The following is a 23,050-nucleotide window of genomic DNA, read 5'->3' as shown; positions in this document are numbered from 1 at the left end:
AACCCCCAATTTTGTGAGCATTCTTGGCCTGCCATACAATTTCCATACACAGATTGGCCCTTAGGCCAAAAAGTTTGCCCACCCTTGCTCTAAATCCTGCTTCTAATGTCTCCTCCCCACAGGGACAATCATCATCCAAAACTTGTTGGGTTCTGCACTTTCTTTGAAAATCAGCTCTGCTGGGATTTGGACAATGCACCCTTTGAGTTAGCGAGAAGGACGTGAGGAGTTGCATTCTGGAAGGTAAACGAGCAGAGCCACCCTTTGGTCCATGAAACGTCCCCACACTCACACCTGAGTGCTCAGCTGGGCCCGATGTCCTGCTTGGGTCCCAAACCTATGACAAGATGGCAAATCATGATGCCCTCCATCCCCATTGGGCATTATAATGCTGCCGCACCTGCTTTGCCCCTAAAACCTTCTCTTGTCTCAGCTTTGCAGCCCCCCAAACTCATCATCTTATCATTTCACTCCCTGCCCTGCAAGCACCTCATGCTTTTCACTGCCACTGGGACACATTAAAGGGCTGGCCCAGGGGCATATTGCTTTGGCCCTTCGAACTTGAAAAGTGCCCACTTGCTGCTGGGATGAAGGCAGGGCTGCTGGAGCAGTCTGTGTAGTGGGGGCTGAGAGCCATTGAACCAAACTGTAACCCCTGGATATGATAGAAACCTCGTCAAGCCAGGGGTGCTGCTGCACCCCCAGTTCCAGCACCTATGGACAAAGGGGACTGAGATGAGGAGCTGGCCTAGTGGAAGCAGGGGATTTGAGAAGGTGACACAGTATGAAGTTCCCTGCAGCAGACCCTGGGGTTAGGCATTTGTACACTATTCCCCACGTAGCTGGGGGCACTTACCTAGATTGGAAGAGGCTCTGCCCTCAGCGGCTCGGTCCTGCAGGCTCTCAGCAATGCCCAGCTGTTCTTCATGGTACTGTTTGGCCCTCTCCAGGTCTTGCATACACCTGGCAGCATGGCCCAGGCCAGCATAGGCCCGCATTTCAAAGGCTTTCTCGGCCAGCTCCTGGGCCAGCTCCAGCACATAATTGTGGTAGGACATGGCCTTGTCAAAGTTCCTCCGGTAGTGGTAGGCGCTGCCCAGGTTGCTATAGGCTCGCGCCTCCTCCCGCTTGTTCCCCAGCTCCTTGGCAATCTTCAGGTGCTGCTCATGGCACTGCACCGCGTTCTCAAAGTCCCCCATCGCAATGTACACTGCCCCCATGTTACCCAGCTCGCGGGCCTCCGAGAGCTCGTCTTTGGATTGCTTCGCAAGGAGGACACACTGCTTGTGACTAGCCAGTGCATTGGGGTAATCACCAATGGCTGTGTACACATGGCCCAGGCTGCTCAGAGCTGAGGAAGCTGCCTGTAAGACAAGAGAGAGAGGGTGAGAGTGAGAGCCTGTGGAAACAGAGTCAGGTCAAAGGGACACGCAACATTCACCTTTTAGCCTCTAACAAACTCTTCCAGGGAGACTCCAGCTCTGCTTCCTGGAGGGTCCAGTGGAAACCTGGCTATCTGCACCTGCAACACGATACTCAGGAGAAAAATCCCCAGCTGCCGAATGGGGAATGTGCTGTTTGTGGCTCTCCAGCAGTGAAGGCATTTCTCTGAGGGCAGCTTGTGGCAATGAGGGGCTGCAGGGAGAACTGGACTGGGATTCTCTGACTGAGGGACAATTCCTTCTCATCCCCTGAGAGACGTAGTGGGGAAACCCATGGCGCTGCAAAGCCTAGGGACTTTGGGGTAATACAGAATGTGGAATGTGCAGGAATTTGGCAGTATCAGGAGCCATGAGGTGAGACCAGGCTGCGTGAGCTGCCTCGGAGAGCTCGGTTCCCGCTCTGAAGGCAGCTGCATCTCAGCCCATCTCTCACTACTACTTTAACACCTACAGTTATGCCAGTTATCACAGCAAAGTCCTGTCCACAGGGATCTTGGGCAGACATGTATGTAATGGCATTTCTCTGCAGAGTAACGACTAAATGAATCGCTTGCTTCTGTGCCACTTCCCACGCAGTGAGCTCCCTTCCAACAGCAGCAGAGGTCTCAGGCGCTGAATAAGGAGCCTAAGAGGATGATTTGTGGAAACTGCTGCAGGATGCAGCTCAGACTGACCATGTTCACACTGCAGTTTCCCAGCCCCTCTGCTTACTGACCCTGCAGAGATTCCTGCGCTAGATTCATGACATCTGCTTCGGCAGACAGTCCTTAAAACATCTGCAGTGGGAATGCTGACCCATGCGCAGGGAGCGATCAGACAGGGATACCTGCACAGTTAAGCCAGCATGCTCAGCATCACCAAGCCAGTCATGCTCTTTAGGGCAGAGATGTCACTCTCTTTGCTGCACTTGGGTCACCTTCAAGCTATGGCATTTGCTAATGTATCACCAATGGTGGCCAAACCAAGTTAGCAGGACAGCTCAGCTAAAGTGCAAGAGTGGGCTTTCCCATGCAATGTGCAAGAAATACATTTGTTCCAGAACAATCAACCTAGGAAATGGGTCTAAAGGCCAAGGAAGGCCATGCGCCTGGCTCAGCACTACGGAGCGTATATGTACATTCATCCTGGTGCCTGTGCCATCCCCAAGCCCTCTGGGAGCAGGAGAGCAGTACCTTGCAGCTGCTATTTCTTTAGAGAAGCGTGTAAACTGTCCCCTATGCCCCAAACTCCCAGTCCAGGTACAACGATACTATACAAATAAACAGTGATCAGACTGTGCCCACCAACAGAAAGCATCAATTTCCACCGACCCACCCCTCTTGCTCCTTGAAAGCCCTGGGGAGCAGAGGGGCTTTGCAGCTCACCCAAAAAGTCAGCTGACTTGTGCTTTGTTGGAGCAACAGGGGACGTGAGTTCAAGAGTTAAGTGTTCAGCATGGAGACACCCTGAGACTGGCAGCTCTAGCACTCAGCCCAGCTCAATTCCCAGAGCACTAGTAAGGGAGGCAAGTGTCTCCTGGACCAAACTGTTTAAGTGGTTGTAGATTACACCCTGCCCCTTGAATTGCACTGAGCAGCTGCTGCATCAATGAAGGCCTGAAAGATGACAGCAAGAGCCCACAAGATGGGCTCACCCCAAGCCAGGTTAGAAGGAAAACCCTGATTCTTACATGTCCAAGGAGCATCATGGCGCTGAGTGTGTGCTGGGGTCTGTCCCCAGCTGCCCTAGAAACCTCTCCCACACACCCCGCCCGCAGAAGCTGTTAGAACCTGTCATCCTCTCCCCATGGAAGCCATGTCTCCCCAAGCAAATACAGGGCTTTGCAAAGGCAGTTCCCTCCCAGCCTGGGTCCCACTTGTCCTTGATATACTGAGATCTTCCTGATTATTCTCTCCAACTGGGGCCCTATCTCCAGCTTGGACACATTCAGCAGGCGAGAGGGTTCAATTTCAGTGGCTGCCAGGCCATTAACCCCTTCCTAGGCACCCCATCACATGCCCCCAGCTGTGAACACACAGCAGATGAGGTTTCCTCTCTAGCAGGAAATCCGGTCCAAGTCCCCTCATCGGGAGCTGCACTAGACTGTTACTACTAGCTACAGTCTCACAGCAGCAACTCATATTTCAAGGCTTTCAACAACCGAGGCCAGAGGAGCCTTCCTAATGATTATTTTGATTAAAATTATATCACAGGTGGAAGAATAATGCAGTGTCAGGAAGATCTACGGGCCAGAGTGAAGAGCAGATAGTGCAGACGATAAATTACTTCCATGCTTATCAACAGTAATGGACTAATGTTTCAAAATCAAGGATTTGTAAATGTGCTGTGATGATGCAAATTAACAGATTAAAAAAGAAACCAGTTTTTCTGATACAAGAATCTGAGGCAACAGATTAGCTATTAAACACAATTTATAGGTCATAAGATATGAAAGTTGGCCAGAAAACACTACCTCGGCCAGCTCCTTAAATAGCAAAGCTGCATTTGCTTTCCCTGAGGGATCCTTGTAGGCAACTTAATTACACCATAAAACCTGCCAGAATTTACAATGACTTCATTTTTTTTCACTTGATGCTATAGATGACCCTCATTCAGCACAATAGGCAGCAAATATCTGAGATCAGCAGAGCTGCAGCTGATGTTAAAAATGTTGTGATTTCCCTGGCAAGGCTGATGCACACTCCTGGAATAGGAAGTCAGATGATGAAACCTTCCCCCTCTCCTCAGGGTCTCTGAAGTGCTCCTGTTAAAGAGTCCTGAGGATTCCCCTTCCACCTCTCCTGAGTCTTAGCTTTGGGCCTGATCCACTAGCCAAGGAGAACAGTATGGATGGGAATTCCTGCAGTCAAACACTAGGGGCACAGCTGAGACAGGCTTTGGTACTGGTGCTGCCATCTAGGGTTTAATGCTCTCGACTCACGCTGTGGGGGGGGTGGGGTGGTTAAGTTACGTTGCTTTAGCTGCTGTAAACTTGCCGCAGAATGGAAAGGGTAGCAGTTAGCAACAATTCCCCTAACTTCCTCTTAATTACACCTCTGATACTGTGGGGGTGAGGAGACCGAATGAGCTTGGCTGGGCTGGGCAGTACACTTGTCCATGGGACACGCTGCTCCAATCCATCCTTTCCAGCTGGTGTGCACCAGAACAAGCCTAAAAGTCATGCTTTGGCAGGTGGTTTGGGGCCTGACCGCACTCCTTCAAAAGTGACGGTTTACACTGTGCAGCAGGGAAGGCTGTTGAGAAAGGGAGAGACCATTTCTGTTGGGATCAGAAGGCTGGTGGGCTGCATGAATGCCCAGGCAGAACTGCTGGACAAACATGTTCTGCACTATGATAGGGCTTCTCTTCAGACATGAAGGCATCTGTCTCATGTGTAGAGGGAGTCTTGATAAAAAGGCAGTTACAATATTTACTCAGAAAAATATTTTTATGGGGCACCCTACAGAACATTCCTGCACTGGCTCCTGGCCCCATCTCTAACTTCTCCCCATGCTGGAAAGTTTTAGGCCAGGGGTAGGCAACCTATGGCATGGGTGCCGAAGGTGGCAAGCAAGCTGATTTTCAGCGGCACTCACAGTGCGTGGTTCCTGGCCACCGGTCTCGGGGGCTCTGCATTTTATTTAATTTTAAATGAAGTTTCTTAAACATTTTTAAAACCTCATTTACTTTTTTAGTTATGTATTATAGACTTGTAGAAAGAGACCTTCTAAGAACGTTAAAATGTATTACTGGCACGCAAAACCTTAAATTAGAGTGAATGAATGAAGACTCGGCACACCACTTCTCAAAGGTTGCCGACCCCTGTTTTAGGCCATTACCAAGAGTTTGTCATCCAGCTAGCTGAACATAAGATGAAAGGTCTCAGCAGAATATTAATGCATCTGGGAACAGACTTTGATTTGTTGGGAATGGAAGCCCCACAACTAAGTGAGAAGGTGCAGTACCTCATTACCCTGGACATGATGGTGGCCTTCCAGACACTCTTTCTGACAGGCTGGTGGAGCACTGCATGCAGGGTTAGCCATCCAAGCAAGATCAGTTTGTTTCCATACATTTAGCAGCAGCAACAGGTGGAGTTGGGAGGAGGCCCCATTCCATTCAAGTTAGTTTCACACTGGCTTGAAAGAGGTTTGGCTCTTTGGAAAGAGCTCTCAAGCAATTCAATGAAGTAACTATTTGGCAAACTCTAACAAGGCACTGCAGTTATTTGAGGGTGGGTCTGTCAGAGCCTGTTCTGAGGCTGCTATACAACTAGAGGTAGAAATCAGAATTTTCTGCTTTGTAAACTTTCATTAAAGTGAAAATAGCTCAATGTTGTATCTAAATTCCCAACCCAATGGTAAAATGTATGCACTTAGAAACCTCGTATATGCTCTATCCAAAACAGTGTAAGGTCCTGCACAGGCTGTGACTCAATAAAATACACCTGGGCTCCCACCAGCACTGGTGACGTGCCGTATCCATTATTGACCATGAGATGCTGGTAGCCTGTTCTGGACGTGGTTAAAGCCCAGTGCAGTACAACCCCCTGCATTACTAGCATTGCAGCCTCAGGTAAGCCCAGGAGCTGGGAACTCTCTCAGTCCCTGAGCAGCCATGACAACAAACTACGATGTAGCCAGAATCTCATGGTGCCACTCGGGAAAATGACAATCGTGTGGTGGAACGAGGAGAACCGGCCTCACAAGGGTTGTCGTGGACGTTTGTTTGCACATTAGTCAGTGAGAAGAGCCAAGGCCAGGTAGTATCGATCACAGCTGGGAACAGACTCAGCCTGTCCCAAGTGCAGTAGCTGGGGAGAAGAGGCATAACAGGGTTAAGATGAATCTCAGCACTGCTGCACAACTCCAGAGACCTCTCACACTGCACACTGAGAAGCAGCATTTAGAAAGACCCCAGATCATTACCTCAGAGAGAGATTTGGGCTATTGCAGCGATTCATTCGCGGGGCGTGTCATCACTTAGTCCAACATCATCCCCAGACACAGCAAGAAGAGCCAGACCAAGGCCTATGATTTGGACAAGACCCTTGGGGCATGGCAGAAGGGGCCTGACTTGCCCCACTGAATGCCCAGGGTTAAACTCTTCATATTATGGAGGGGAAGAGTGGAGGAGGAGAGTCATGGGGCGGGGAGGAAAAAAAGGAGGGAGAAATGGATGGACGACTGGGAAGGGAAAGGATGGATTATGATCCTGTATCTTCCACAGATGTCTTTATTGCTAACTCATGCGATTCCCTCATGCTCAGTACAGAAGGGCGACCCCCTCGCACTGGGATACTCCCCATGTTTTATTCTGTTAAATGGAGTGATGTCTGATCTGTGTGCCTTGTGTAGTCTCAGAGGCAGATTTCGCCATCATTTTCATGGCTGCATGAGGAGAGCCCAGAGTGGTTTTGGCTTCTTCTGGGCTGGTTCCCTGCAGCACCTCTCCAGCAGTAAGAGAATTCTCAGTGCTCACACAGTACTCATGGGGGTCATTAGTGGGAAGATTGTGGAGCCTGACATAAAATTAGTGTTTGGGAACAATTTGATAATTAAATCTGCTGAGGGACACCAGGGACATGCTGCCGGGGGCTGGTAGTAGGACTGGGGAAGATATAGTCATTGTATACTTAATAAAATCCTCCACATAATAATGTCCTCTGGGAACTCGCAGTGGCTCATGCATAGAGCTAAGAGAGGAAGGGAATTCCATCTGAATTTGAAGGAGCCTCCCACCACCACAAGGGGTGCATCAGGGCTAAGTGCTGAGGTGTCTGCCTGAAGTGGACTCCAGATGCACATTCAGGAGTGGCTTTGCTTTGCATTGGGGGATAGGAGACTCTGGCCTGGTATCACTGGGGTTTTGCTTCAGGAGACATGAAGAAAATTCATGCTTTATAAAGCTGACTAAGACAAATCTTACAGTGGAGGTTGCTTCCACCTGTAATCATGCAATTTATCCCTTTCATAGAAAGCAGACACTCCTGCCACCAAGCTAAGGCACAGAAGGGAGTTCTAAAGAAAAAAAAATCATTTCTAAGGCCACGTCCAGACTAGGTATTAAAATCGATTTTAGATACGCAACTTCAGCTACGGGAATAACGTAGCTGAAGTCGAATTTCTAAAATCGAGGTACTCACCCGTCCAGACGGCGCGGCATCGATGTCCGCGGCTCTCCGTGTCGATTCCGGAACTCCGTTCGGGTTGATGGAGTTCCGGAATCGATGTAAGCGCGCTTGTGGATCGATACATCGCGTCCAGACTAGACGCGATATATCGATCCCCGAGCAATCGATTTTAACCCGCCGATGCCGCGGGTTAGTCTGGACGTGGGCTAATTGTTCTGCATTTCCTGAGAACAACAGTCAGATCAGCTTTTCTAGCTGAGTAAGGTAAAGAACCCGTTGTTAAACAGATGTATAGTAAAGAAGCACAGCTACAGGGGGACTTGATAACAGGAAAACACAGGGGCCTGGGCTGTTTCATCCAAGCCAGAAGGTGGCCATGTCATAGTTATACTATTAGAAAGCAGTTATCTGTTACAGCTCAGCACCTATAAGCAGGAGAACACCATGCACATCAGCCACAAACACTGCTGTGTCTGTAGTGATTGTTAGAAGGCTCCTTCCAGCCCACTCACCAAAGACGATGTCTGGATAGCAGAAACATGGCTTCCAGCAGTGCAGACAGAAGAACTGGAAATAGATCAGGCACGCCTGGAAGTCGAGTCCCCAATGACAGTGCTGAGTGAGAGCCCAGCCCTCTCCCCCTCCCGCCAAGGGCAGAGCTTGGCAGCAGCTGGGGCTCACCCCATCCCCAGAGACAGCTCTAGCAGGGAGCCAGTGGCCACAGTGGCTGAATTCCCGTGCATGGCTCAGGCTGTGGGTGATTGGGGGAAGCTGTATGGGAATGCTGGACTCAAAAGAAAGCAAACCTCTTAGGACCCTGAGTTACAGAGTTACCAAGGCTCAACACCACCCTTTGGATTTATAATCTTTTAAATTGGTGGATTTCAACTGTTTTCTTGGGCAGTAAAGTACACACACACCAGTGTGCAGCTGCCACTGGCCTCCAGGGGCCTGTATCACCTTCCTTCTCTTACTTCCCATCAAGTTCTAATGCTAAACAAAATCAAATACTGGGAGCCCTAACAATTCTGTCATCTCTCCTTCATATCAGCCCTGACCTGGGTGGCTTTGGTTCCCAAGCAGCGTGGTGGGGAGATGGGTGCTAGCTTACTTGCAAAGCCAAGACAGTAGGAGGGGCCAGCCGAGGGGAAGAGAGTAAAATGAAATTCACCTAACACAGGTGTGAGGCAGGCATCTGAAACGAGCCTTTCCTAGACCCTGGCGAAACAACAAACCAGGACTCTCAATTACACCTGCAAAGTCATGGTGCTGTCCACTTACCCATCAGAACTTCCTCATCTGCCACTGTGGGCTGACATGTAGGGAGGGGATTGGGATGGGGCTAGGGCCACAGACCTCTGCTACAGACTTCCTGGGCAGTCTCTCTGTGCCTTGCTTTCTCATCTGTGAAATGGCTACAGCACTTCCCTACCTCACAGGGGTGTTGTGAATATAATACATTAAAGACTGCAAGTAAGCCAGGCCTTGTCTACCCAGGAAAGTTTTACCACTTGTATCGGTAATATATCACTATAGTTAAACTGGTACAACACTCCCTGTGGACACACTAATTTCAGAATAAGAATGGCTTTTTTTTGGTTTAGCTTAATCCCCTTCCAAAGCAGCCTAAGGGCTTGTCTATACTGGCACTTTACAGCGCTGCAACTTTCTTGCTCAGAGGTGCGAAAAAACACACCCCAGAAAGCTGCAACTTCCAGTGCTGTAACATGCCAGTATAGACAGTGCACCAGAGCTGGGTGCTGTGCTCCCAGTGCTGGTAGCTGCTCCCCTCATGGGGGTGGTTTTTTTTTTTTACAGCTTGTGCTGCGACTACACAGCCACGTTAAAGCACTGCTGCGGCTGCACTTTAACATTGCTAGTGAAGACGTATCCTGAGTGTCTACACAGGGAGTTATACCAGTGTAGCTTCATCAGTTTAAATCCACACCTTCGCTTCTACTGGCATAACTCTTCTCTGTAGACAAGCCCCTAGACAATATGGAAGGGGGGGGGGCCATGAAGAGATATTTGTAAGGTGAACTCCTCCCTACTCCTATACTACGCAAACCAACTAGAGGAGGGATGGGGGAAGGGGACCAGAGATAGATGAAAAGTAGGCATAAATGCATGAGAAGAGACAGAGAAAAATGGTTGGGAAGACTGGGACAGAGAAAACATGGCCATTACAAACATGACAGAAGAGAAAGGCCAAACCAGAAAAGTAAAACCTCTTGGGGAGAGAGGATTGTAAATAAAGTAAAATACATTTTAAAGGAATGTACGATGAGAGAAAAAATGAGGGTAAGAGAATGAAAGAAATGCATCAAGTTATGGAAGGAAAAGTGAAGACTAGGGCCTGGTCTACACTACGCGTTTAAACCGATTTTAGCAGCGTTAAACCGATTTCACGCTGTACCTGTCCACACAACGAGGCCCTTTATATCGATATAAAGGGCTCTTTAAATCGGTTTCTGTACTCCTCCCCAACGAGAGGAGTAGCACTAAAATCGGTATTACCATATCGGATTAGGGTTAGTGTGGCCACAAATCGACGGTATTGGCCTCCGGGCTGTATCCCACAGTGCACCAATGTGACCGCTCTGGACAGCAATCCGAACTCGGGTGCAGTGGCCAGGTAGACAGGAAAAGCCCTGCGAACTTTTGAATTTCATTTCCTGTTTGCCCAGCGTGGAGCTCTGATCAGCACGGGTGGCGATGCAGTCCCAAATCCAAAAAGAGCTCCACCACGGACCGTATGGGTGATACTGGATCAGATCGCTGTATGGGGAGACAAATCTGTTCTATCACAGCTCCGCTACAGAAGACGAACTGCCAAAGCATTTGAAAAAAATCTCCAGGCTACGATACAGAGTCCACAGCACAGTGCTGTGTGACAAGCATAACGGAAAGCCAGAGACTCAAACGGACGCTCATGGAGCGAGGGAGGGGGTACTGAGGACTCCAGCTATCCCACAGTCCCCAGCAGTCTCCGAAAAGCATTTGCATTCTTGGTTGAGCTCCCAATGCCTGTAGGGTCAAACACATTGTCCGGGGTGGTTCAGGGTATAGCTCGTCAATTTACTCCCCCTAGTGAAAGAAAAGGGAAAGAAATCATTTCTTGACTTCTTTCAATGTCACCCTATGCCTACTGAATGCTGCTGGTAGACGCGATGCTGCGGCAGTGAAGAGCAGTATCCACTCCCCTCCTCTCCGCAGTGGCAGACGGTACAATATGACTGCTATCCGTCGTCATTATCAGCCCGTGAGTGCTCCTGGCTGGCCTCAGGTGAGGCCGGCCGGGGGTGCCTGGGTAAAAATAGGAATGATTCCTGGTCATTCCCAGTAGATGGTACAGAACGGCTGGTAACCGTCTTCCTCTTAGCAACTGGGGGCTGAGCTCCATCAGCCCCCTCCCTTTCATGTGTAAAGAAAAGATTCTGTACTGCCTGGACTATCATAGCAGCGGGATGCTGGGCTCCTCTCCCCCACACCACCTAATGTCCTGCCTGGACTATCATAGCAGCTGGAGGCTGCCTCCCCCTCATTTTATCTAACTAACAAGTCAGTGTTTCTTATTCCTGCATTCTTTATTACTTCATCACACAAATGGGGGGACACTGCCACGGTAGCCCAGGATGGTTGGGGGAGCAGGGAACCAATGGGTGCGGTTATTGCAGAGTCACTCCCTAGAATGGCATGTAGTTCATCATTTCTGCGGGATCTGATACGGAGCAGCTGTGCTCTCTGGTTCTCTAGTACCCTTGCCCCATATTCTAGGCAGGACTGACTCTATTTTTAGATACAACATAAAGGAAGGAATAACCCGGGGAGTCATTCCCACTTTTGTCTTTGTGCCCCAGGCCGACCTCAGCCAGGGGCACCCATGACAGCAGCATACAGTACAGAATGACAGATAACCGTCATCTCATTGCCAATTTACAATGGCACAGCAGACGGTACAGAACAACTGATAACCGTCTCTGCTATCATGCAATGGCAAATGAATGCTGCTGAGTAGCGCTGCAGTACTGCCTCTGTCAGCAGCATCCAGTACACATACGGTGACAGTGACAAAAGGCAAAACAGGCTCCATGGTTGCCATGCTATGGTGTCTGCCAGAGCAATCCAGGCAAAAAGGGAGCAAAATGATTGTCTGCCGTTGCTTTCCCGGAGGAAGGAATGAGTGACGACATTTACCCAGAACCACCCGCAACAATGATTTTTGCCCCATCAGGCACTGGGATCTCAACCCAGAATTCCAAGGGGCGGAGGAGACTGCGGGAACTATGGGATAGCTACGGAATACCTACCCACAGTGCAACACTCCGGAAATTGACTGCAGCGCTTTGAAATTCCAAATGTAGCCATACCCTGGGACTCTAGTTGATTGAAGAGTTTGCTAGTTTGTATTCTTACAGCAACTCCCAGGAGCAAACACGGAGGGATTATTGTTTTAATTCAACTTTGTTTGAGTCATTACATTGAGGTAAGGGGTGGGGTAGCCACCAGCATGTGACAAGATCAAGCAACTGCTCAATGAGCTCTAGCTGCCTGGCAAGGATATCTGGTAATGGGGAAAGCAGTTTAGTTGCCATCAAGACAAGTGAAAAAGCGCCACTAGAAAGCGCCCCCAAATGTCCCCTCTTTAGCACTCCCAGTTAAGCCCTGCCAGAGAGCAGAAAGAGGGAACTGGGACAGTGGCTGCAGAGGAATTCAGTGACACTTTGTCCCTGCTGAGCTACACCTGCAGGTGGTGATCACTACAACCCTTGCAATTATCAGCTCAGAGCTTTAGTTAGAAAGACATGGAAGGCTATCAAAGGAGACTGGAATGTAATGCTCACATCCACCCCTGAGCATGGCTGCTTCCTAGGGCACAGAAGAGCAGCTCTCCACACCTGTCTGAAGACAGCATGGCATTCTTAGTGTGTCCATCACCAAATGGAAAAGTAAAATAATGAAGATGCTTAGCAGATACTCAGATCACTGGTGCTGGCCAGGAACTAAGCCATGGGGATTAGCTAATGATGGATGCTCTCTCTGTTTGCTCTGCAGGCCCGGGTGATAGTAAGAAGGGATGAATGCTTTCAGGCTCCACAGGCTCACTCAGAGAGGATTAGCCATCAGTTCTGCCAGGAGAGGACTCCCAGCGGCTGTCAGCAGCATTTTATTACACACATTTTTCCTCCAGTTCTATTAAACCTGCTGATCATTTACTCTGAAATTACTAGCATTTCAGAACCAATCTCAAAGACCTGAATGTGCTCTAGATACAAATGTGAATTTAACAGACAATACACAAAAAGTGTCACCATCTCCCAAACTGCCCCGACAGCCAGACTGAAGTGCTGGTGCTAGACTTTGCGGGCTGTGTCTCATCTGAAGATGAGAGAAGACGCGGCAGGCATGACTCTCCTTCCAGACATTATTTGTATGCAGAAAGGAGGAGCAGCTTTGCTTTAAGGTGATTCTATCTTGTGAAAATACACGGGAATCAATAACCCTGTCAAACCTAATTTATTTCTCAGTAGTAGGGGCTGGCCTTTTATTTCTATAGCATCCCCTAGTTTCAATGATTCTCTTTCTCAGAATCTGTATTTCATCCCCTCAGAACTGCACATTGTGCACTGCAGTAAATTGATCATCACTAAGGAGTGGCCATGCCACCGAACCCAGACTTCCCAGTCTGTGAGAGCATTACGCATCCTGCTGCAGCAAGAAGGGAGCCTTCCTTAGCATCCAAAGGGCATGTTCTATCACAGGTAGTGCCAACTGCAGTCTGGCTCCCAGTGTCGCTTAGTGAAAGCACCAACAGAGCAGAAAAATGATGCATGTTTGGAGAGTTGCATCAGTTCAGTGGCAAGCGACCTGCCTAGCCAAACCTGCCCACATGTAACATCCTCATCTAGATGGAAGATGAACCTATTTTGTATTTCTATAGCATCTTCACCTGTTATGGGACAAATCCCCCACATGCCATGCCAGGTTCAGTGCCTCTCCCCCACTCGCAGGATGAGTCATTCGGCTGCTACTGCAGCCTTCTGAAGCTCCAAAATCTCCAGCTGCTCTGAATGCACTGGCCCCAGCCCCACTTCTCTCCCTATGTGGAAGCATATGGACAGCTTTTTGGACCCGACTTTGAAGGCTCTTCATTCCTGCCCAGCACCTCCACTACCGTGGGGAAGGCAAAGGAGAAGGACGTACCCCTGTATCCATACAGCGGCACTGAACTGCAGCTCCCTCTGGGGTGCAGGGTGGCAGTCAAGCAGATTCACAACATACAGCACAATGACAAAGGGAGAGGAAATTCTGGCCAAGGACACTTGGATCAACTGTGATGAAAAGGCCCTGGGATGTTACTGTGCACTCAGAGCAGACAGGGGCTGCCTATGTTAGGTCTCAGTACTAGTAACTGGGGGGTGAGAGGACAGAGACACACAGAGACACTATTTCTGAAGCTAGGGTTTTATATCCGAGTGTCCAGCCTGATGTCATTCCCTCTGCAAGTGGAATAAAGGCCACTCTCTAGATACTGGTACTTACATGGCCCCATCAGCTCTGGGTTCAATGCCTTTATCCTGATAGCCTGTGAGCAATGACCCCGTGTAACTGGTGGGGAACTGAGGCACAGCGAGACTTAGTGACTCGGCCGAGGTTACTCCGGAAGTCTGTGACAGAGCAGAGAATTGAACCCACGTCTATTTTCCTGGGTTACAAAAGCACAGAAACAGTTCAGGAAACATCAGCTTTAAAAGCAAACACAGAACAAGCCAGAGTTGTGGAACAGCAGAGCTAGTCTGTGCTAATGAATGCTGATTAAAACAGAGCAGCCCACTCCCAGGAATTAATGACACACTAGAACAATGTAAAAATACAGCAGGGAGAGACAGCTCCAATTCCCAGTTGATTAATGGATTAAATTCCACAGCCATGCATGAGTAAAGGACTCTATGCTCATCAGAGGGATTCTACAAGGTGTGTTGACAATACATTTCTAGCCCTCTCTTTGTTTAATTATACAAAGGAATGACAATGCTTTAAAGCAGCGGCTCTCAAACAGGGGTTCACGAGGGTTCTCCACGGGGTCTGAAAGTCATGTGCAGGGCCGCCAGTCCCGGTAATCAACTCCTCCCCTCTTCCTCCCAGTGGGGACGGGGCACAATCTGGGGAGGGGGCTGGAAGAGGAGAGGCAGTGATGGAGCGGGAGTGGGAAGACATGAGGTGGGACTGGGGCTTTGGGGGAACAGGTGGAGTGGGGGTAGGGCAGGGCCTGGGGCTGAGTGGGGATTGAGCACCCCTGGGGAAAAGAATCAGCCAGTCTGGGGTCCGCAAAACAATTTAAATCAAAGTTTGAGAACTGCTTTAAAGCACTGATCATCTTTCCTCTTCCATGGCATCAGACGCTAATGACAGTCTAGGTGCAAGTCCAGACAAAGCTCAGCATCCACTGTCATCCGGCACCTACTCAGCCTGTTGTTGTTGAACTGCTCCTTACTGCTGTCCAGTGTCCCATGCAAAGTTCCATGAGCCACGGCTGTAAGGGGTACGCCAGGGCTCCCAGAATCACTATGGGCTTTCAACAGCCCCCACTGTATCTTCTGGTTTGGAAAGGAAATCCCCGCTTGCAGCTTTCTGTAAAGGCTGGTGTTCCTGAAGATGCGTGCGTCATACACCTTCCCAGACCACCCCACACTGATATTGGTGAAATGCCCATGGTGATCCATAAGTGCCTGCAACACCATTGAGAAGTACCCCTTCCTATTGATGTGGTCTGGTGCCAAAATTGGAATGTGTGCGCCATCTATCACCTCATCACAGTTAGGGAAACTGATTCTGCAAAGTTGTCCACTATTTCATGCACATTTCCCAGAGTCACGGTCCTTCGTAGCAGGATGTGATTTATTGTCCTGCACGCCTGCATTAACGCAGCCCCAACAGTCGACTTTTCCCACTCCTAATTGATTCATGACTGACCAATAGCAGTCTGGAGTCACCAGCTTCCACACAGCAATTGCCACACATTTCTTTACTGAGAGGGCAGTTCTCATTCTGGTGTCCTTGCGCCGTGGGTCTGGGGCGAGCTCTGCACACAGTTCCAGGTAGGTGGCTTTCCGCATCTGAAAGTTCTGTAGCCACTGCTCTATATCCCACATCTACATGACAATACAATCCCACCATTCAGTGCTTGTTTCCCGAGTCTATAAGCGATGTCCTACTCTATACAGCTGCTCTGTGAATACCACAAGCAATATAAGGTTGCTCCTATCCATACCATGCACAATGTCAGGTGCCTGCGAGTCTTCTTCAGTGAGAAACTTCACAATTAACTGCACTACCATGCATGACGTCTTCATGACAGTTAACAGAGCACAGGAGAGCAGTGCAGGTTCCATCCCTTCTCACAAAGATGCTGGGGTACACATCAAAGAAGAGCTGTTGCAAAAATGCTGTGAAAAAAAGCCGAAACCCCATGGAGTGCTGGGACAGAAACCAATACATCACGGGACACTTAGCCTGGTCCCAAGATGCACCACGATCCACTCTGCCTTCCCACAACACCTACTGACACAAGGTATCGAGCTGGACTGTGGGATGGGTACCCACAGTGCATTGCTCATGCTGTCGATGATGGTGCCCCCACAATGGATGCAATCTGCCGACAGAGGGAGCAAGTGAGAACATATGAGATTCCGATTTTTATTACGTCGACTTTTGGGTGTCAACATCACTTTTGTCAACAAAAATTGGTAGTGTATACAGGGCCTTAGTTAATTCTCTCTCACAAGCTCTCATTTGGCTTAACCATTCCCAAAGCTACACATGCCTGCAGAACTCTATATTCCATGACCAGCTGGAAACACGCTGCTGCGTTGGTGTCAATCTGGTGAACAGATCTGCCCCATTCTTACCTAACTTTGTCTTACCTTATTCATAGAGAGGCCCCTCTCAGAGGAGGGTTCAGTGCCGCTGTAAGATGGATCCCTTGTGTAGTTTGCTAAGCTGACCTGCCTGGATTGATTCTTGCAAATGGTCATTTTATTATCACTGTCTCTATTACTGTCCCATGAATCAGATCATCCTCCAGAAGGATCAAGCATGCAACCAGCCAAGGTTCTCTGAGGCACGGCTTGTAGCCTCCATCATCCTGGAATCTACTCATCACTTCTCAGTAGCTCTGGGGGCTGATAAAGCACCCTGAATTTAAAAGGGATTTTTCTCACTTGTGATACAAGGGAACATCCAGGCTGCAGTCAGTCTCAATACTGGATTAATGGAGTCACAGCTGTTAGGATTCCCCAACAGAGCATTTTTTGATTAATTTTCTCCTACCGCTCAGCTCCCTGAGCTGCTCGTTGAGATATGTTTACACTGCAATTAGACACCCATGGCTGGTCTGTGCCAACTGACTCCAGCTCATGGGACTACTGTTTAATTGCAGACTTCTGGGCTCAGGCTGGAGCCTGGTCTCTAGGTTCCTGCAAGGTGGGAGGTCCCAGACCTCAAGCTGCAACTGGAGCCTGGAAGTCTACACTGCAATGAAACTGCCTCGTGCCCTGAGCCCGAGTCAGCAGGCATGGACCAGCCGCAGGTTTTGAATGGAAGTGTAGACACACCTGAGAGTCCATCTGAGGCCCTTCCCTTGCAGGATGCACCTGAAGGGAGCCTCTCAGTCTGTTCTGTCCCTGCATCAGCTCCATTTCTGATGCACACTTCTGGAATGTCCTGGAGCTGTAGCCAGAATGATGAGTGACTCTCAGCAAACTGATCCGTATTCAAGCTGCTATTCAGTAACAATGAAAACATTAACTAAAACCATCTTGAAAACAGCTAGCAGACTGTGAATCCACACTTCACAAGGCTGGGTTCACACAACAGCTTTTAAAAGAGAGATGGTGCTTTCCTTTGAAAACCTTCAGTCCATGAAGGGCTCAGATCCTATTACCTGCCTCTGGCTTAGGGTATGGCTACTCTTGCAGGTGTGCAGCACTGGGAGTTACAGCTGTCTTCATACAGCTGTGTAGGGAAAGCGCTGCAGTGTGGCCACACTGACAGCTGCCAGTGCTGCAGTGTGGCCACATTTGCAGCACTTGCAGCGCTGTTGGGAGTGGTGCATTGTGGGCAGCTATCCCAGTGTTCAGGTGGCTGCAACGTGCTTTTCAAAAGAGGGGGGGTGAGGGGGAACGTGGGGGGGAGAGAGAGAGTGGATTTTTGGATCTGTCAGCTCCCTGCCTTGCAAGTTCTAAGGACTGGAACATACACATCACCAACCTGCAATCAATTTAAAAGTTTCGAGCCCTTCCCCCACCCCTCTCTTATTCACTAAATGCAAATTATGCACTCCTAAATAGCCTTCAAACCACATAAGCAGCTGCTCAACACGGACTCCCCCTCTGCTGTGTGACTTCTCTCTTCAAGCAAACAGCTGTGAACCTTCCAAAGCAATTACCCTGCCTGCCTCCGGTTGCTCCAGCAAACAGGAGCTGTGTTTGTTTTTTAGATAAGCAGCTCGAGGGAGCTCAGAGTTCAGCCATTCTTCCAGTTTGTTGTGAGCAGGCATTCTGGGATACCTCCTAATACCCTGGAGGCCAATAACAGCGCTTTTGGTGGCCACACTTGATGAGCAGCGTTGCATCACCAGCGCTGCAATCATTACACCCCAAGCAGACCAGGTGTACAGCCAGCGCTGCAGCCAGGGAGTTGCAGCGCTGGATGTGCCTTGCAGATGTGGACAGTTACTAAGTTGCAGTGCTGTAAACCCACCACCAGCGCTGCAACTCTCCAGTGTAGCCAAGCCCTCAGTGGGTAGTTTTCTGCTGAGTGTCCTAGAGGAGTTCTCTTTCACCCTTTAAGCTAGCAAGGACAGGGAGTGTGGAAGGGAGGAAAAACTCTGTTTTGCTCAACAGCAGTCCCTTAGGCAGATTAAACCAAAAGTGACCGGTTTCAATTCTTGGTCACTGGCTCTGAGAAACAAAGATCTGGTACTGCAGGGAGGGGCAAGGGAAAACTGAAAACAACTCACTAGACAACCCAACCCCATGAAAATGTCACAGAACAAAAAGTGCACACTCAGTTCACCTCCCTCTCCTGCTTTGAGATCTCTTTCATGTAATGTTTTATTCCTTGGACACCTGGAGACAATGACTGATGAGTAGGAGAGGACCAGCTCTTCATAATATGTATGCACAGTGTTTAGTGCAGTGGGCTGAGGCCTCTAGGTGCTACTGCAATACAAACAAACAACAAAAGTCACACCCACATTCCCTGTTAACTAAAAAAAACCCACAGACCCTTAGGGACTGAGAGTGGCTGGCTCACTACAAAATCAATTTTCCTTCTCTTGGTATTGACACCTCCTCCTCAATTATTGCGAGTGGCCCATATCCTCCCTGACTGAATTGGCCCTGTCAACACTGGTTCTCCACTTGTAGGTAACTCCCTTCTCTTCATGTGTTAGTACATTTATGCCTGCATCTGTATTTCACTTCATGCATCTGAAGAAGTGGATTTTTTTTTACCCATGAAAGCTTATGCCCAAATAAATCTGTTAGTTTTTAAGGTGCCACCGGACTCCTCGTTGTTTTTGTGGATACAGACTAACATGGCTTCCCCTCTGACACAGACCTTTTGGAATTTTACAGCCTCTTCTCTGCATTTGCTGAGCAAATAAAGAAAGCCAGCTCCAATTTGACCCCACTTGCATGGGTGGTGGATACTGTAAACTAGGGGAGGCTGTGCCTCCACAAACAACCTAGCTTGGCCCCACCCACACAGTGCCTGCAGGCCAGGCCCCCTCCTGCAGTTCCCCCCAGCATTCTGCCCTGGCCCAGGCTGGCTGGTGCTCCTTGCATGGTGCTTGGACCGCACCACCCTGAGCACCAGGGCTGGGGGCGCTACGGCCGCACCGCCCAGCACACTGGGGCTGGGGCCTCACACCCCGCCGCCCAGCACACCAGGGCTGGGGGCGCCGCGGCCACGCCGCCCGGAGCACTGGGGCTGGGGCCTCACCCCCCACCGCCCAGCACACCAGGGCTGGGGGCGCTGCAGCCACGCTGCCTAGCACACTGGGGCCGGGGGTGCTGCAGCTGCGCTGCCCCACACACTGGGGCTGGGGCCTCGCCGCCCGGCGCACGAGGGCTGGGGGCGCTGTGGCCGTGCTGCCTGGTGCACCGGGGCTGGGGCCTCACTCCCCCGCCGCCCAGCACACTGAGGTTGGGGGCGCTGCAGCTGCGCCGCCCAGCGCACTGGGGCTGGGGCCTCGCCCCGTCGCCCAGCACACTGGGGCTGGAGGCGCCGCGGACGTGCCGCCCGGAGCACTGGGGCTGGGAGTGCTGCGGACGCGCCGCCCGGAGCACTGGGGCTTCACCCTCTGCCGCACCGGGGCTGGTGGGGCTGCAGCCACGCTGCCCGGCAAACCAGGGCTGGGGGTGCTGTGGCCGCGCTGCCTGGAGCACCGGGGCTGGGACCTCACCCCACCACCGCTGGGGCCAGGGATGCTCTTGGCTCCTGTGGGGGAGGGGGAGTAAAAGAGATGGGGAAGATGAGAGGCAGACAGGGAAGGGGAGGGGGCTAGCCTCCTCCAACAGTCGGGTCACCGGCCACCCACGCCCACTTGACACAGCAGGGGAGAACAATCCTCACCCAATGGTCATTCCCAGACTTAGTGGGTTCAGCATTTCTGTAAGTGGGGGTTACACGTGCCTCAGTAAATAACCAAGAACTTTGCTGCCTTGTGCTTGCCCCTTGTGAGGGGTGAGAGAGTGCTCCAAGGGGCAAGGCCTGGGATGCAGAGCTCAGTTTGCACCCCTTGCAGTCATATCCCCACTCTGAATACAAGCAACAGGAAGTTCACATTTCTCCAGTTCCCAGGAGCGGCTGCTGCTATCTATTACAGTTTGACAAACTATTGAAAATGTCACATCCTGCACAGAGCAGCTAATCACCCCAGACAGATGAGAGAGACAAGCTGAGTGACAGGTTTCAGAGTGGTAGCTGTGTTAGTCTGTATCAGCAAAAACAATGAGGAGTCCTTGTGGCACCTTAGAAACTAACAAATTTATTTGGGCATAAGCTTTTGTGGGCTAAAACCCACTTCGTCAGATGCAAGGTGGGTGAGGTAATATTTTTTATTGGACCAACTTCGGTTGCTGAGAGACAAGCTTGTCTCTAATATCCGGGACCAAAAGGCTACACCACCACTCCAAGTAGATTAGACAGATAAGAGAATGCCCTGCCAAAGGATGAGGGAGATTATTACATTGACTTGGTAACAGTGTGGGGCTGCGAGAGGATTTCTTAAAAGCTGTTTCGCATTCATTGACACATTTACACTTATCCTGAGCTCTTTATCACCCACTAGCTGCCAGAGCTGCTGCTGCTTTGTGGGACTCTTTGAGGGGCATAATGTTTTATTGAGAAGCTGTTCCTTGATTCTTCCTTCACTTGCTTTTCATTCCCAGGGACGTTTCAGGATCATTGCTGCTTGGAAGATTCCCCAATTGGGGTCTGTTCTGTTCAGATTCTTACACAATCCCAATCACCATGTAAACAGAACCCAGATTGCTTGGTTCCACAGGCACTGCCTATAACCCATTAGGTCAGCATTCCTGTCATCATTCTCTGACATCTCAACTAGCTACTGTGGGGATGACAGTGAAGTCACACAAAGAGGATTCCCACTCCTGGGTGGAGGATGCAGCAGAGGAACCCATGGATTTGATAGTGAACACCGAACCAAGTCCCAGTAGGAGCTGGTGGTACTTTGAATGAACGTTTAAGAGATCAAAGGAAGACGTTAGCAGACGAAAATTTATTTGTTAAGGATAAAAACCTAGAGTTTCTGGGTCCAAATGAAGCCAGGTTGTCTCATCTGTATTGTCCTCTGTACAGCACCTGGATATGTCCATCAGAAGCCCCACGCTCCGAGATGAGAAAATACCACTCTCTTTTATGCAAAGTCAAACTCAAACAGAATCAAGACAATTCCACCTTGTGACCTTGAGCACTGTGTACAAGATGCCAGAGACAAAGCAGTACACTGCATCCAGATGTGTTCACGCAGAAGTCTGTCTTGTGGGAAATCCACTGCTGCCACTGTGGATAATATGGAAGATCCCAGGGACATGTGTTTTTCAATCCCGCACCAGTACCATGACTTCCCACGTTAAGCAACATCTCTCCTCCACATATGCATTGTGAAGATGCTACAGCCAGAATGGTTGAGAAGATCAGGCAAACCTGAGCCTAGCACTATATGCAGACCTCTTTGACCACTCAAGAGTGCACTTGTCAATTAGACCCCTGTCATGGGCCGACGTGCCCTGCCCTGCCCATATTTCTCTGCAACATACATGGCTCCATGCCTAGCTGGCAGCCAGTTTCAAGCGGAGTGCCCCAAGGGTCGGTCCTGGGGCTGGTTTTGTTCAATATCTTCATTAATGATCTGGAGGATGGCATGGACTGCACTCTCAGCAAGTCTGCAGATGACACTAAACTGGGAGGAGCGGTAGATATGCTTGAGGGTAAGGACAGGATACAGAGGGACCTAGACAAATTTGAGGATTGGGCCAGAAGACACCTGATGAGGTTCAACAAGGACAAGTGCAAAGTCCTGCACTTAGGACGGAAGAATCCCATGCACTGCTACAGACTAGGGACCAAATGACTAAGCAGCAGTTCTGCAGAAAAGGACGTAGGGGTTACAGTGGACGAGAAGCTGGATGAGAGACAACAGTGTGCCATTGTTGCCAACAGCATTTTGGGCTGTATAAGTAGGGGCACTGCCAGCAGATCGAGGGACGTGTTCATTCCCCTCCATTCCACATTGGTGAGGCTTCATCTGGAGTACTGTGTCCAGTTTTGGGCCCCACACTACAAAGAGGATGTGGAAAAATTGGAAAGAGTCCAGCGGAGGGCAGCAAAAATGATTAAGGGACAGGAGCACATGACTTATGAGGAGAGGCTGAGGGAACTGGGATTGTTTAGGCTACAGAAAAGAAGAATGAGGGGGAATTTGATAGCTGCTTTCAACTTCCTGAAAGGGGGTTCCAAAGAGGATGGATCTAGACTGTTTTCTGTGGTACCAGATGACAGAACAAGTAGTAAAGGTCTCAAGTTGCAGTGGGGGAGGTTTAGGTTGGATATTAGGAAACACTATTTCACTAGGAGGGTGGTGAAGCACTGGAATGGGTTACCTAGGGAGGTGGTGGAATCTCCTTCCTTAGAGGTTTTTAAGGCCAGTCTTGACAAAGCCCTGGCTGGGATGATTTAGTTGGGAATTGGTCCTGCTTTGAGCAGGGGGTTGGACTAGATGACCTCCTGAGGCCCCTTCCAACCCTGATATTCTATGTGAAGAATAGTCTGCAGCAGGTGTCAGAAACCGGGCTCTTATAACTGATCTGACAGGGCATGTACCTGGCTTTCATTTGCCAGGCTGCTCATGGGCCTTTCTGAACCAATTTAGAACAAGCCAGGGTCAATGTGCAGCCAGCCTTCACAC

General features: G+C 49.9%; 1 protein-coding gene across 2 annotated transcripts in view; it reads right to left on the bottom strand.

Annotated features, from left to right (window-relative positions):
• TTC28 (tetratricopeptide repeat domain 28) overlaps positions 1-23,050 on the bottom strand; it is a 316,685-nt gene that overhangs the window by 104,621 nt on the left and 189,014 nt on the right. For both annotated transcript variants that reach the window (XM_030582635.1, XM_030582636.1), the window contains exon 5: positions 857-1,364. In XM_030582635.1, the coding sequence (XP_030438495.1) occupies positions 857-1,364 (508 nt within the window). The remainder of the gene's footprint in view (positions 1-856; positions 1,365-23,050) is intronic.

Source organism: Gopherus evgoodei, chromosome 13, assembly GCF_007399415.2.
Source record: "Gopherus evgoodei ecotype Sinaloan lineage chromosome 13, rGopEvg1_v1.p, whole genome shotgun sequence".
NCBI classification, from domain to species: domain Eukaryota; kingdom Metazoa; phylum Chordata; order Testudines; family Testudinidae; genus Gopherus; species Gopherus evgoodei.
The sequence above is the reverse complement of the archived record's forward strand: the minus strand, read 5'-3'. Positions and strand labels throughout refer to the sequence as shown.